The sequence below is a fragment of the Hakea prostrata genome, chromosome 5 (genome assembly GCF_041222555.1).
Source record: "Hakea prostrata isolate BN-2017 chromosome 5, UWA_Hpros_2, whole genome shotgun sequence".
Classification (NCBI taxonomy): Eukaryota; Viridiplantae; Streptophyta; class Magnoliopsida; order Proteales; family Proteaceae; genus Hakea; species Hakea prostrata.
The window spans coordinates 1838080-1852529 of NC_142604.1; the positions used below are offsets into that span (position 1 = coordinate 1838080).

Consider the following 14450-nt stretch of genomic DNA (forward strand, 5'->3'; position numbering starts at 1 on the left):
GTAATATAAAACCTTAAGGCATATAAATGAAAATCATGTGTATCAAATACATCAAATAACTCAAATGTCATCAAGATAACATTCATATGAGTATTACAATCTTAACTTTCGAGAATAGAATGATAAAAGTATACAACCGTTAGAAGTTTTATATAAGTCATTAACGCATAAGTTCATAAGACAAGTAGAGGATGATTGAACTTTCTTTGATGTTGTAGATGTGCTAAGAGTAGTTGCAAGTGAAACTTTGGCTGAAATCTACAAAAAATTTGGTAAAAATTGAGAGTTCCAGCGAGATATGGCGAGATTTGGGGCGAGATATGGCGAGATATAGCGAGATATGGCGAGATCTCGAGCGAGATATCCCATCTCGCAGATCTCGCCCTTGATCTCGTCTCGGTTTATGAAAAAACCGAGATATCTCGCGAGATCTCGCTGAGATCTCGCGAGATCTCCCACCATGATCATAAATAAAAAAGGTGATATAGAGGATGATTTTTCCAAATAATTAAAATAGGGTGGATAGAGTGGAGAGGTGTGTCTGGGGTTTTGTGTGATCGGCGTATTCCATTAAAGCTTAAAAGAAAATTTTATAAGACCGTTGTTTGACCAGCTATGATGTACGGTGCAGAGTGTTGGGTTGTTAAAAAGAATCATATAGATAAACTCAGTGAAGCAAAAAATGAGGATGCTAAGATGGATGAGTGGCAGAACTAGGATTCTTTTATAAGATAATGAATGATCATATTAGAGTTGGTTTGGGAGTTGCTCCCATAAGTGACAAGCTTCGAGAAAGTCTTTTTGGGGTGGCACGATCACGTTCATCGGAAACCTATTAATGCCTTGTACGGAGAAGTGATATAATTCAGATTAAAGGGACTAAAAGAGCTAGGGGTAGACCTAAGATAACCTTAAGAGAAGTGGTGAGAAATGATATGCATAGCTTAGGCCTTGTATCTAGCATGGCCTAAAACAAAAATGATTGGAAGGCAAGAATCCATGTAGCCAACCCCATTTAGTTGGGACAAGGCTTATTGTTGTTGTTGTTTGGGGATTGCAAATGCTGACTAGGATGTACTGAATGGAAGCTCAAGCTCTTCATTCATGAATTAAATGTCAAAAAGCTCTCTTTTAGATTTCTCACTTGTAAACTCAAGTGGTCAAAGGTGGATCTCTTTTGGGGGACATAGATGATATACTAAGGTGGGGTCTAGTGGATCTCTAAACTTTATTTGTTTTGTTCATCCTTCGCTTTTGACATCAGCTTTAACTGTCGCCATCATCTTCGGCCTTCGTCAAATAGCCTAACTCCCCACAATCTAAGAACCTACAGCCTTAAACACATTCCCTTGAACTGTGACTAATTGACTAGTCACCTTCCTGACATTGCAGCCTTTCTTTAAATTAGGATCTCTTTCCCATCAATTTCTTAAGTCTAAACCCACCATTCCAACCATAAGCTTGCCTCCACATAACTCTCTAAAGGTTCGATACATTCTGATTCTAATCAGGTTATCCTCCAGAATTAATCCTGAGTTGCAGATCCTTCTAGGATTTCCATCAAGAGCAGTGGAGAAAATCTGTGTTGAATAAACCATAATACAACCAGCAAAGTAAGTGGTAGAGAATATCAACCACAAGCCAGGATATCAGAGGCTCAGAGCAGCAACATCACATCATATGACCTTGTCAATTTAGGCTAGTAATAATCTTCACAAAGAACACAGATAAGTACAATATTGTTGTCGTGAACTACTAAAGGTGTAACATTGGTTGCTATGAACCACTGGTAGAAGTGCAGCATAGGTTGCCGCAAGTTACCAGTAAAAAGTGCTGCAGAAGTTCCTAAATCCACTAATAAAAATGCAGCATAGGCTGATGCAAACCACATACATAAGTTGTGTTGCTGAATTCCACAAGTAAGCATATTTGTAAAAAAGCTAGTATACTCACATGTGCAGATGCACATGTGGCCATGTGTGGGAAAGGGAGTGATAAAGAAATCTTGGAGAAAAAAATAATGAAATCGGAAAGTTTGAGAGGAAAAGATAACTAGTAAATTGAAGCTCAATTTGACCAACCTCTCATAAAAAACAAATATAGAATTTCTTTTTATCCCTTTATAGCTGGCCTAAATCATAAGAAAACTCCAACGTATCAATCCTAGAATAACAAAAAGTGCAAAATTATTCTAGTGGAGTAATACTTTGACCCATCAAAGATGAGATGTTTCAATTATTAAAAGTAGGATAATCAAACTTCAGAAACATAGGCTTCACAACCACATTATGAATCTCTTTCTTGTGTGGGAAGCAACCATTTTCTATCATTTCAAAGCATTAGGTTTGAAATGATACATTGCCTCTATTTATTCTCTATTCTTTTTTTTTTTGATGTCGCAAATAATTTAGACTTTATTCAAAATAAGACAGAGAAAACCTATGATAAGAGATTACATCAGGATGAGAAATAAAAGAAGGTGGTGTTATCCACCAATTTCTCTATTCTATTCTTGAATCCATCAACTACTGTGTGAAACTTCTAGATAATATCGGACCTACTTGACAACTCGTGGGAGTGATCCACAGCCATAAGATCCTCAGTTACATCATCAGTAATAAATATTACACAAAATGCCATAATTCATGAGTAAGAACAATTCAATAAAATAAGTGAATCCATAAATCCAAACCAACTTGAAAGATATCAAAGAATGTCTCAAAAAAGCGTATCCTAAGGAAGGTAACAAGATATGTAATAAGGTTTATGGCAGCGGAAGCAAAATTATTCAAAGAAATGTCTCATCATGTTTTATTATCTTCCTGCATCTTTTTAGGGTATTCTATCTCGTATTTCTCAATTCACGTAGTCATAAGTCCTTCCTTCATAGACCGATCCAAATGATGGACGACCTAGGGTCTCTTCCCGTTAATAGGTGCCATAAGAACATTCCATGCACCCCCAAGAATCTTTGTGTTGTGTAGGACCATATCCCATTGTCGCCTCCTATATCTCTTCAGAGGTGTTCTCCCACGCATGGGGAACTTCTCCTGTTTTTGTAAAGTCATCTGAAGAAAACAAGATAATCTACAAGGATGAGTTCTAACGAATTCAGTAAGACCACAATTTCTTATATACACCTCAATCACATAGTGAATAGTAGATGAAATAATGAAATGCATCTAGTAATCTAACTATGCGAGTCTCTATTCAGACATACATGCTTTAAGATGTAACACCAACCCTCCTCTGGGTAGGTCTTGTCATTCTGACTCTCACGGACTGACTACCTGACGCAGAATTAAAGACATATTTAAGAAAGAAAAAACCCATTGGGTTAGGCCCATCAAAGGCCTAAAGCTGTCACCTGAATCAGCCCATGGCTTTCATAGGCTAGGACTGTTTTAGTGGGTTAAAGTTAGCTCACATATGTTGAACTTCATAGTCTAGACCTAAGCCCAAGTCTAGTTTTTGAAAAGTCAATAAAATGGGCTATGGTTTGAAAATAAAATAACTCATTGTCAAAGGAGTTTTCCTTTGTCAAAGAGTTAGGTAATAGTTGAGTTATTAATAGATAGGTGGTGTTAGCTAGTGGTTGGATGTTACCATTAATGTTTATGTCTCTTTAGAATGCTATATAAAAAGACTTATGTAAGAGGTGAAGACAACTGATCAATTGAAATTAAACTGCTTTGTTATCATTCCTTCTTTATGGAGACTCCTTGTGTTTGATCAAGGTAGGTTGGTGTTCGATCCAATCGCTCCACCTTGCAGTGTGAAGTTCGTGTGTTACATTGTTATTCTCAATTCCCTTATATAGTCCCTTCAATTTCTTCGTCATAGATCTGCCCCTGTTGTGAAGATCTATTCAGCCTGTATTGTTATATGCTATTATCCTTATAATACCACTTTAGTTTTAGCCTTCTTTCATATTTAAATTCTGTTTCATCTTAAGTCTGTAAAATTTGAACTTGATTCCCTATGAAAGGTCCTATTTGGCTACTGTTTTGACCAATCAAGTGCAGTACTACATTATTTGGTATCAGAGCCATGATAGAGAGTGAAAATTACGGACCATCCAGTCCAACTAATCCTATGGCGGCAATGATGGAGATGGTTCAACAACTGAGCAACCAAATCACTGCGAACCAGAAGCAAATGGACGAGAGGTTCTCAGAAATGGAGGCTAGAGTTGTTACCTTTACTCATGCTCCTCACCCTCCACTTGGTGAAGAATCCCATCCAGCTCATTCTGTAGCCAATTTTCTTATTCGGAGAAATATGGGGAGAGGACCCCAAAGGATTCCAGTTGTGCAACCAACTTTTGAGGAGCACCTACGAAGTTATTTCGCTGGAGAACAACCTACATTCAATAGGCATGTTGGTGACTCTCACAGGGTTAAGCTTGAACTCAAAGAATACTCGGGTAAGCATGATCCTCAAGTCTTTTTTGATTGGTTGGTAGTGTTGGATGACTATTTTGTTTGGTATAAACTATTGGAGGTACGAAAGATGACGTTAGCACATACCAAGCTAGTTGGAGCTGCACGTGAATGGTGGAGAACTCGCGAATATGAATTGGAAGATCGTGGTAGAGCTCCTACTACATTGGAGGGAATGAAGGAAGAACTAAGAGAAAAGTACTTGTCATCTACTTTTCGATTGCAACTACAAGACAAGTTAAATTCTCTTCGTCAAGGGAACTTGTCAGTTGCAAAATATATATAACAATTTGACTCTCTTTCTTCTCGTACAGGAATTCGAGAGAGAGAGATCCAAATCTTGTCACGTTTTAGATTGGGTTTACGGCCTGAAATCAATAGGGCCATTGGCGTCGTGGATGTAGAGAACGTGCAGGATTGTTTTGAAAAGGCCCTACGAGCGAAAGAATTATTGGCATCCAACAACAAAAGGTTTGGATACCAAGCCGGGGAGGCTAGGTGAAATTTTCCAGCACCAAAACCTACAATAACCCCTACTCAACCCACATTTCCTACCTGACAAGATAAGGGCAAGGCTCCTATGACTAGTGGCAGCCAAGCGCAATGTTTTCACTGTTAAGAGGTTGGACATTATGCTAAATATTGCCCACACCGTCAAAAGATTAATGCTGATGCTGAGATAGAAAAGTCAGCAGAGGAAGAAGATCTTGATCTATTCCCATACCCGCTCGATAATGGCAACTATGAGTCTATGACGGAGCTGCATATGATGAGGATGATGCTAATAGAGGTGATGTTTATGGCATTCATATAGTAAACCGCATCTTGGTGGTTGAAACCAAAGGAGAGGACTGGCGGCGCAATTGTATCTTCTACAGCTGTATGAAGTCCAGAGATAATACCGCTTTGGTGATAGTTGACAGTGGGAGTTGCGTCAACGTTACTTCAAACACCTTTGTGAAGAAAGCAAACTTGAAGGTGGAGAGCACCCTCAACCATATTGGGTATCCTTGCAAACCTTGCTAAATGGGAATGCTCTGGAGGTAAATCAATGGTGTTCTGTACCACTGAAGCTCCATCGATATAAGGAAGAGGTATGGTGTGATGTAATCCCTATGCATCTTACCGATGTTCTGTTTGGTCGACCATGGATGTATGATAATGATGTTATGGCCGGGGGGAAGAAAAACCAGTGTGTATTCAAGTTCAAAGGACTTCACACTGTCCTCCACCCAGTCAATGTCCCAGCTGAAATGCGTCAGTAGAGGTCCTTGAGGACTAACCAAAAGGGGACCAATGAAGCACAAAAGTTGTTGTCCATACCGCAAAAGAAGCTGTTAGTTGTTCCTCACAAGGAGTTCATTCACACTAGCCATGATACATGGCTGGTATTGGCTCTTGTTACAAGGGAAGTCATGCCTCCACCTGAGGTGACATAACCTCCACCCATCAAAGAGTTACTTTTTGATTTTTCTGATGTGGTACCTGATGAGTTGCCTAATGAGCTACCTCCTATGCGCCATATTCAACATGTCATTGATTTGGTACCGGGTTCGGTGTTACCAAACCTACCGGCTTATTGCCTTAGCCCAACAGAGCACAATGAACTCAAAAGACAAGTGAATGAGTTGCTACATAAAGGATTCATTCAGGAGAGCTAAAGTCCATGTGCTGTACCAGCATTATTGACTCCAAAGAAGGATGGCTCATGGTGCATGTGTGTGGACAGTAGAGCAATCAATAAGATTAATAGTCAAGTATAGGTTTCCTATACCGCGGTTTGATGACATGTTAGACATGCTATCCAGGGCTAAAATCTTTTCTAAATTGGATCTTAGAAGTGGCTATCATCATATTCGTATTCGGCCTGGAGACGGGTGGAAGACTGCCTTCAAGACCAAGGATGGGCTATTCAAATGGAAAGTCATGCCTTTTGGTCTGACGAATGCACCTAGTACATTCATGAGAGTGATGACACAGGTACTCTGTCCTTTTATTGGTCAATTTTTGGTTTATACTTTGATGATATATTGATCCATAGCAAGCATCCAGATGATCACATCGATCATCTACGGCAAGTCTTGAGAGAGCTTTGCCATGAGAAGCTATACATCAATCTCAAGAAATGCTCCTTTATGCTGCCAAAGGTTGTGTTCCTTGGTTATTATTGTCTCATCACAGGGGGTTGAAGCTAATCCAAAGAAGATAAAAAGTATAACAGATTGGGCTACACCAAAGACAAATCACCGAGGTTCGTAGTTTTCATGGGCTTACATTGTTTTACAGGAGGAGATTCATTCGGAACTTCAGTGCGGTCATGGCACCTATTACCGAGTGTTTGAAGCTAGGCAAAGGTGAGTTCAAGTAGACAGCAACGGCAACCAAAGCCTTTCATCTTATCAAGCAAAAGATGACAGAGGCTCCAATACTTCGCTTGCTAGATTTTGACCGTATATTTGAGGTAGCAACGGATGCCTCACATATTGGTCTAGGAGGTGTATTGATGCAAGGAGGGCACCCTATCGCTTTCTATAGCGAGAAACTCAATGATGCCAAGCGACGCTATTCGACATATGATCTGGAGCTTTATGCTGTTGTCCAGGCGTTACGCCATTGGAGACATTATCTCATCAACAAAGAGTTTATTCTCTATACCGATCATGAGGCCCTCAAGTATTTACATTCACAAAAGTCGATTAGCAACAGGTACGCTAAATGGGTTGCTTATCTACAAGAGTTTGTGTTCGCAATGAAGTACAAAGCAGGAAAGGAGAATATAGTGGCTGATGCATTGAGCCGGAAAGTACTTACTCTTAGCACATTCTCAACACATGTAGTTAGCATTGATCAAATACGTGATGTGTACGCATCTGACGAAGATTTCAACATGCCATACAAGGAGTTAAAGCAAGGCAGGCAGCATTATAAATACTCACTTCAAGATGAGTATTTGTTTTTGGGAACTTAGTTATACATTCAAATTCCTCCCTTCGACATCACATCATACAAGAGTTGCATGGCAGAGGTTTAGGAGGTCATTTCAGTAGGGATAAGACTATCATACAAGTTACCGATCGGTATTATTGGCCTCATATTGCAAAGGATGTTGATCATGTAATCAAGAGATGCAGAGTCTGTCAGCTAGCCAAGGGAACCAAGGAAAATACAGGTTTGTACTCACCATTACTAGTTCCTTATACACCTTGGATTGATATTAGTATGGATTTCGTACTTGGGCTACCCTCAACAAAAGAGCGATACGACTCCATCATGGTTGTGGTTGACCGATTCTCAAAGATGGCTCACTTTATTTCATGTCGCAAGACCTTTGATGCATCTCACATTGCAAAGATATTCTTTAAGGAGGTTGTACGACTACATGGGCTACCAAGTAGCATTGTCTCAGATCGTGACGTCAAGTTCATGAGCTACTTTTGGAGACATTGTGGCTGAAAACTAACACAAAGTTACAGTTTTCAACAGCATTCCATCCACTAACTGAGGGGCAGACAGAGGTGGTGAATCGCAGCTTGGGAAACTTACTAAGGTGTTTGGTTCGTGACTATGAGAAGACATGGCCGTCCATACTTGACATAGCTGAGTTTTCTTACAACAGGTCAGTTAATCGTACGATAGGTTGTATTCCTTTTGAGATTCTACTTGAGTTCAACCCCGACGGCCTATAGACCACGTTCCACTACCACCACAAGCACGCATGAGCATTGATGTTGACAAGTTTCTGCGCCATATCACAGAGGTACATACTGATGTTCGCCGAAGAATAGCTCTCAGCAATGATGTCTACAAGGCTACAGCAGATCGTCATCGACGATATGTGGAGTTTCAAGCGGGAGACATGGTGATGGTTCGTGTCAACCGAGAAAGGTTCCAAGATGGGTTCAACAACAACTCCATCCAAAGAAGATGGGTCCATACAAGGTGCTGAAATGCATTGGACCAAATGCTTATGTACTCGAGCTACCAGAAGAAATGAACATAAGCAATGTCTTCAACGTGGCTAACTTACATCTTTATGTAGGACACCACTCTGATGATGGAGACAATGAACAAATGTTGATGCTGCCCCAACTCAAGCCACCAATCACTGACATCATTGAGGAGGTTTTGAATGACTCTTACAAAACCACTCGTCGTGGCACTGGATACCATGCTTTCCTCGTCAAATGGAAGAATCGTCCACGGCATGATAATACTTGGATTCATGCTGATGATTTCAAGAAACTCGATCCCAATTTGTATGAACATTACATGTCATTCATTCATTTGTCGGAGATGAATGTTTTCAAGCCAGGGAGAGTTGACGTAGAATTAAAGATATATTTAAGAAAGAAAAAGCCTATTGGGTGAGGCCCAGCAAAGGCCTAAAGCTATCGCCTGAATCAGCCCATGGCTTTCATGGGCTAGGACTGTTTTAGTGGTTTAAAGTTAGCCCACAATCCACATATGTTGAACTTCATAGTCTAGATCTAAGCTCAAGTCTAGTTTTGAAAAGTCAATAAAAGGGGCTATGGTTTGAAAATAAAAGAACTCATTGTCAAATGAGTTTTCCTTTGTTGAAGAGTTAGGTAGTAGTTGAGTTATTAATAGATAGGTGGTGTTAGCTAGTGGTTGGATGTTACCATTAATGTTTATGTCTCTTTAGATGGTATATAAAGAGACTTATGTAAAAGGTGAAGACAACTGATCAATTGAAATCAAATTGCTTTGTTAGCATTCTTTCTCTATGGAGACTCCTTGTGTTTGATCAAGGTAGGTTGGTGTTTGATCCAATCGCTCCACCTTGCAGTGTAAAGCCCGGGTGTTACATTGTTATTCTCAATTCTCTTATATAGTCCCTTCAATTTCTTCATTATAGTTCTGCCCCTATTTGAAGATCTATTCAGCCCGTTTCGTTATATGCTATTATCCTTATAATACCATTTAAGTTTCAGCCCTTTTTTACATCTAAATTCTATTTCATCTTAAGTCTATCAAATCTGAACTTGATTCCCTGTGAAAGGTCCTATTTGGCTACTGTTTTGATCAGTCTAATACAGTACTACATTACTACCTCTGTTGGGATCCTAGGGAAGGGGTACAATCCTCATCATCAACCATGGCTATGATACAAGTTCGCACTCTCTTACCACAACCATTGGTTTGAACACTGACGCATGTCGGAAATTCTAAACCCAATGCAAGGTCCTATGGTAACACAATACATGTGGTTCAGATACCTTATCTCATACCTAGTGCATTGTTGGTTCAATATCTTTCTCCACCTAGGAATGTAGACCTCATAGATTGATTACCTCTGTTGGATCCCATTCTTTAACCTTATGGTCATCCACATATTGTTGGGGCAGATGCTCTTATGTCCCCTTACGACACCCAAGCCGCCTATAGGGCGCCCATGAGTCCAATCCCAACATATGCAACCCTACCATTGTATGATAGAAAGTGGACCACTAAGTCCCCTCATGGACTGGCTGCTGCTATTGGATGATACAGAGTCACGTCACCACGGGTCACTCGGCTTTAATACCCTTGCCGAAAGGGTAGTAATTTGTGTGGGTTCCTAACCATGCAATCTAGACCTCCTAGTCATGTAGGACAGCAACCATGAAAGTTTTAGGGGCATCAGAGGACGATGTCCCATACCATAACCCTTGATATCCCAAGCTAGGAGCACCCAACTAGGTGTTCCCCAATCATAAACGCACCAAGCACACCAGTCCACACCATGCAAAATATTAAAAAACATTTATCATCACTTATGACATCACCATCATATAAACATCTATAACAGTAAATATAGCAAGATGCAAAACTAATGACAAGTAAAACAAAACAAACAGCTCATCATAGGATCAATTCAGATATACGTGCAATTGTAACCTTACTTGTTTTAGCAGAAAAGTATTGGTAATTGTGCTGGATCTCACCAGTAAACACACTAATAGGTCTTAGAATTCCCCTAGGTTAAGATTATAAGGTTATATTAGCCTATTAGGGTCTGAGAGTCAAACTAAGCAAAATCAACATTAAAACAGCCTCTGTGACCCAACTAGTTGGTTGAGGTGGTTGGTTGGGTCAATCGACTGCCCCTCTCTCGGGTAGAACTCCGATCTGAAATTTAGACTTTTGATTACCCATCCTCGATCTGATTTTGGATTGATTAAAGTTCAAACTTTGTTCTTAGAACTCTAGTGAGATCACTAGACTACAGATCACAGAAGAAGAATAATCTGAATCCACATCATTTTCTTCTACAAGATCAACCCTTGATTCGGATATAAGAATCTATCTTCTGACATATGAGTCAATCGAGATCATGATGGGTTTAAACTAGTCAAATTCATCACTACAGAATTTTAAAGGAAGAAGATTACTCTTTAACAATATAACATTCGAATAAAATAAGAGAGTGATTAACTCATCTCAACTGGATTTGAAAGTCAAAGCAAAATCTGAGATTTCTTTGCGAATAGAGGTTTCTTCTCCACCAAACACGTGTGTTCTGCCTTTACTCAAACCATAGCAGCCTCCACGAATAAAATAATGTGTAATTAGGTCATGGATGGCTTTAAATAGGGAATCAGGGTTTTATTCCTGAAGTCTGACCAGCGGGTCGCTTGAGGCGGTTGGTTAGGTCAGTCAACCGCCTTAAGCAATTTGCCCCTAGTACTTTTCAGTACTTGGGTGCTTTTCTTACCCAATTAATCCCTAACACTGCTGTAACCTTAACTAACATATGGAAAGGTCTTACCTTGTTTGCGGGCATCTTCCGACTCGATCTTTCTCGTGCTAGAAATCCACCTGTCCAGTCCATTCGGGTTCCAATGTGATCTTCTTCCGGTTCCCAAACAAGGCAGGTTCTTCACCAACAATAACCAGATCCATGGGTTCTAGGGCCAAAACATTGGCCTCAATCCGGATAGCCCACAATTTCTTTTGGCTAGAGCTTCGGGTACTCGGACCTATGATATGAATCTCGGGTTAGGATTATGGGGGTTATTACAGTTTTTGTTCCCCAAAGAAACACCCCCCCCCCCCCCCCCCCCCCAACCCCCAAAAAAAAAAAAAAAAAAAAAAAAAAAAAAAAAAAAAAAGAGGAAGAGAGAGAGGCAGGAACATTACTATTCAACCCCTAAATATAAGGGGTACATAGAAATGAAACAAAGCTGTGTTTGTGAAATTGGGATAAAATAAGCAAGATGAAGAAAATTGTAGCGAAAAGGTTGTCTTCATCCTTACAACTCAAGAACCTAGTAGATGAGGAAGGTTTCTTGTGATTGCTCTAAATCTCTAGTTCCTCAAGAGAGGTTCCAGAACACCTAGCCTTTGTATTTTTGATGTTTAAAAAGGGTTAGGATTGTTAAATGTGTGGTACCCATGTGAAGTGGTGTGAGGGTATAAGAAAGGGAAGGAAGGGAAAGTAAGGGGAAAGTGAAAATTTGGGCTCGACAATTAAAACGTACACTTCCCTTTTCTTTTCCACTATTTTGGCTGGGACTTTTTTAAGGCATGGGGTGGGAAAAAGTTATTGTTGCCCCAGCAGATAAACTCCTTAATTTAAGAAAGCTTGTCTCCTCATTCTTCCAGCCCATATAACTGAACAAACTCACTTTTCATACTTTGTGGGAAAAAGTACACTTTTGCCATTTGTTCACAGTTTATCCCATCAAATGAATGGTCTCCTGTGGACCTGCGGTTTTAGGATTGTGATTGCAATCACCAACCCTCTGGACTCCACATCACGAATATTCTAGAACCCATAGATTACCTAGTTTCTGAAGATTGGGTATGCATTTGTTACAGAACTGGTTTCAGTGGTAGGTCTGCAACTCAAAATAGAGAGGGACTTTCAAGTGAGAGCTAAAGGCTTTAGTCACTTTATAACCAAGAAGGATTAATGGAGCTTGAGACTTCAATACAAAAGCTTACGGGCTGCAGACAATGCCCAGAATGGGGCAACGCCAGTGACAAATTAAAAAGAACTACAGTAATAAAAGGAGGAACAGAGAAATAGATCGATAAAGTGTATGATGATCTCCTTTCATGAGAGACAGTAGAAGGATGCTCGAACTGTGAGGGCTGTAAGTCAGCAAAACTTTTATGGCAGCAGTTCTCCATATAAGGACACAAGGTTGTAAAAGCAATAAAAGGAGTAACAACGGTAACATTGGGACCAGTCTTCCTCAAAAAATTAGAATCTGTTGTTCTTTGTTTTTCCAATTTTCAGTGCATTTTCCTTTTTTTCATAGCTCTGGTACCATTTGATTTTATGATGGGAGTTTTAATTGTGTATATTGTGGTCTTGTCCCACAATATATATGTAATGTTTAAGAATTACCAAGATTGTGGGAATGCTACCAAGATTAAAAAACCTACTTAAGATCAAATTACAAATAATTACAGACGACTTGAAATAACTAACAAGTAACAATGACTGAGTCAAAGCAAGATGATAGTTCATCAAAGCCTCTCTCTCATGGTACAGCTATAACCCTCCTCCATTGTTATACTATATTTAATATAGTGTTGCCAAAATTACTGGCCTACTATAGCCTTTGAGCAGAGGCCTTGGAATTTTTCTGTGTGCTGTACATAGACATGGAGGGGTTGTATTACGAGGGATGGAAATTGCTTGACCTCCTGGGGCCCACATGACAAACTACACGGGACCAAGGGACAAACCAACTTTCAGACGAGTTGCCTTCAAGGCCTTTGGAGTTTTACTCACCTTTTGGTGGATGATTAGGGCCTTTGCTGCTATTAATGAATGGCCCGTGTTGTTTACATATCATGATATCAAGCTGCTGTTGTAAGTTCTTTAAAGCTTACATATTCTTCTTGTTCTGTAAAGCTGCCTGACGCCCCCATGGGGGGGGGGGGGAGGGTGGCACCATGTTGTTGTATATCACTCTAGCATTTTGCTTCAGCACTGCCCTGTGAATCAATGGATATGCTTCTATATTTTATTGTTATCCTCACAGAATCATGTTGAACTACGACTTTGTTAACTGTGCTGCTTAACTACTGAAATTATCTTACCAAAATAAAAAAACGTACTGAAATTAACTTCAGAATACTATTGTATTCATGATATAGAAGTGCACTGTGCATGACTTGAGATCTAAAATGAGTGCATGGCTAGATCTGGACCACTGGCATCGGCTCCAGCCTTCTTATAGCAATTTTGCTTGGAGACTTGCTACCGGTGCCATATTCTCATGAATCTGGTTCCATGCTTTTGGGATTGTGTTGCATTTGCAGGATGTATTAGTTGTCTTTTTTTTCTTCTTTTCTTATTTCAATTGCATTGAGCCTGACTGGTGCTTTGGCAGGTATCCAACAATGGCTGGGCAGAAGGAGAGTGCTTAGGGAAAGCAGGTTGGTTCCCATTTGGGTACGTCGAAAGACGTGATCGAGTTCTTGCAAGCAAGGTAGCTGTAGTTTTTTGATTTGTGGATTTGCTCTTTGTCAGATCTTTTTTCATATTTGTTAGGTTTGGCCTTTGTAATATCACAGCTTTTGAACATGTTTATTCATACACATTGACGTACTCAAAAAAGTGTATTGGACATTCCCTCTCGAAGGGAGTATACCCTTTTTTTTTCTTCCCTTCTTCCAAATGTGTGATAGTGTTCATTTCCTGTTAGTTGTATGAGTTTCTTCTCATACGGCCTTTCTGATAATTATTGGATGTTTTCTTCATACACATGTTTTTGCTGATATTTGAGTGGACCAGAACGCGTGAATTACTATCAGGCACCATTCGGAAAGATTGGTGAAAGAGATTGGCAATTCTTACCCAGAAAAGAAATAGATGATTAAGACTGGAGTGTCGTATTGTGCTGGCAAAGCTGTTCTGTTTTGTCTCACAAACACTTGCCGTAGGAGCTAAGGGTCTCAATACTCTCTGGTTACGTTTTAAATCCCCAGTGCTCTGCTGTAATTTGTTACGGTTTGTTTTTTTGTTTGGATATCACTCCGTTTGGTATG

At 39.8% G+C, this 14450-nt stretch overlaps 1 protein-coding gene across 1 annotated transcript in view; it reads left to right on the forward strand.

Moving 5' to 3' along the window:
• The window catches only part of LOC149014329 (SH3 domain-containing protein 2-like), a 33534-nt gene extending 19257 nt beyond the window's left edge, over nucleotides 1-14277 (forward strand). Inside the window, exon 10 of the mRNA XM_089155779.1 lies at nucleotides 13793-14277. Within this exon, the coding sequence (XP_089011905.1) occupies nucleotides 13793-13909 (117 nt within the window). The 3' untranslated portion in view covers nucleotides 13910-14277. The remainder of the gene's footprint in view (nucleotides 1-13792) is intronic.
• Nucleotides 14278-14450: the final 173 nt, after the last annotated feature.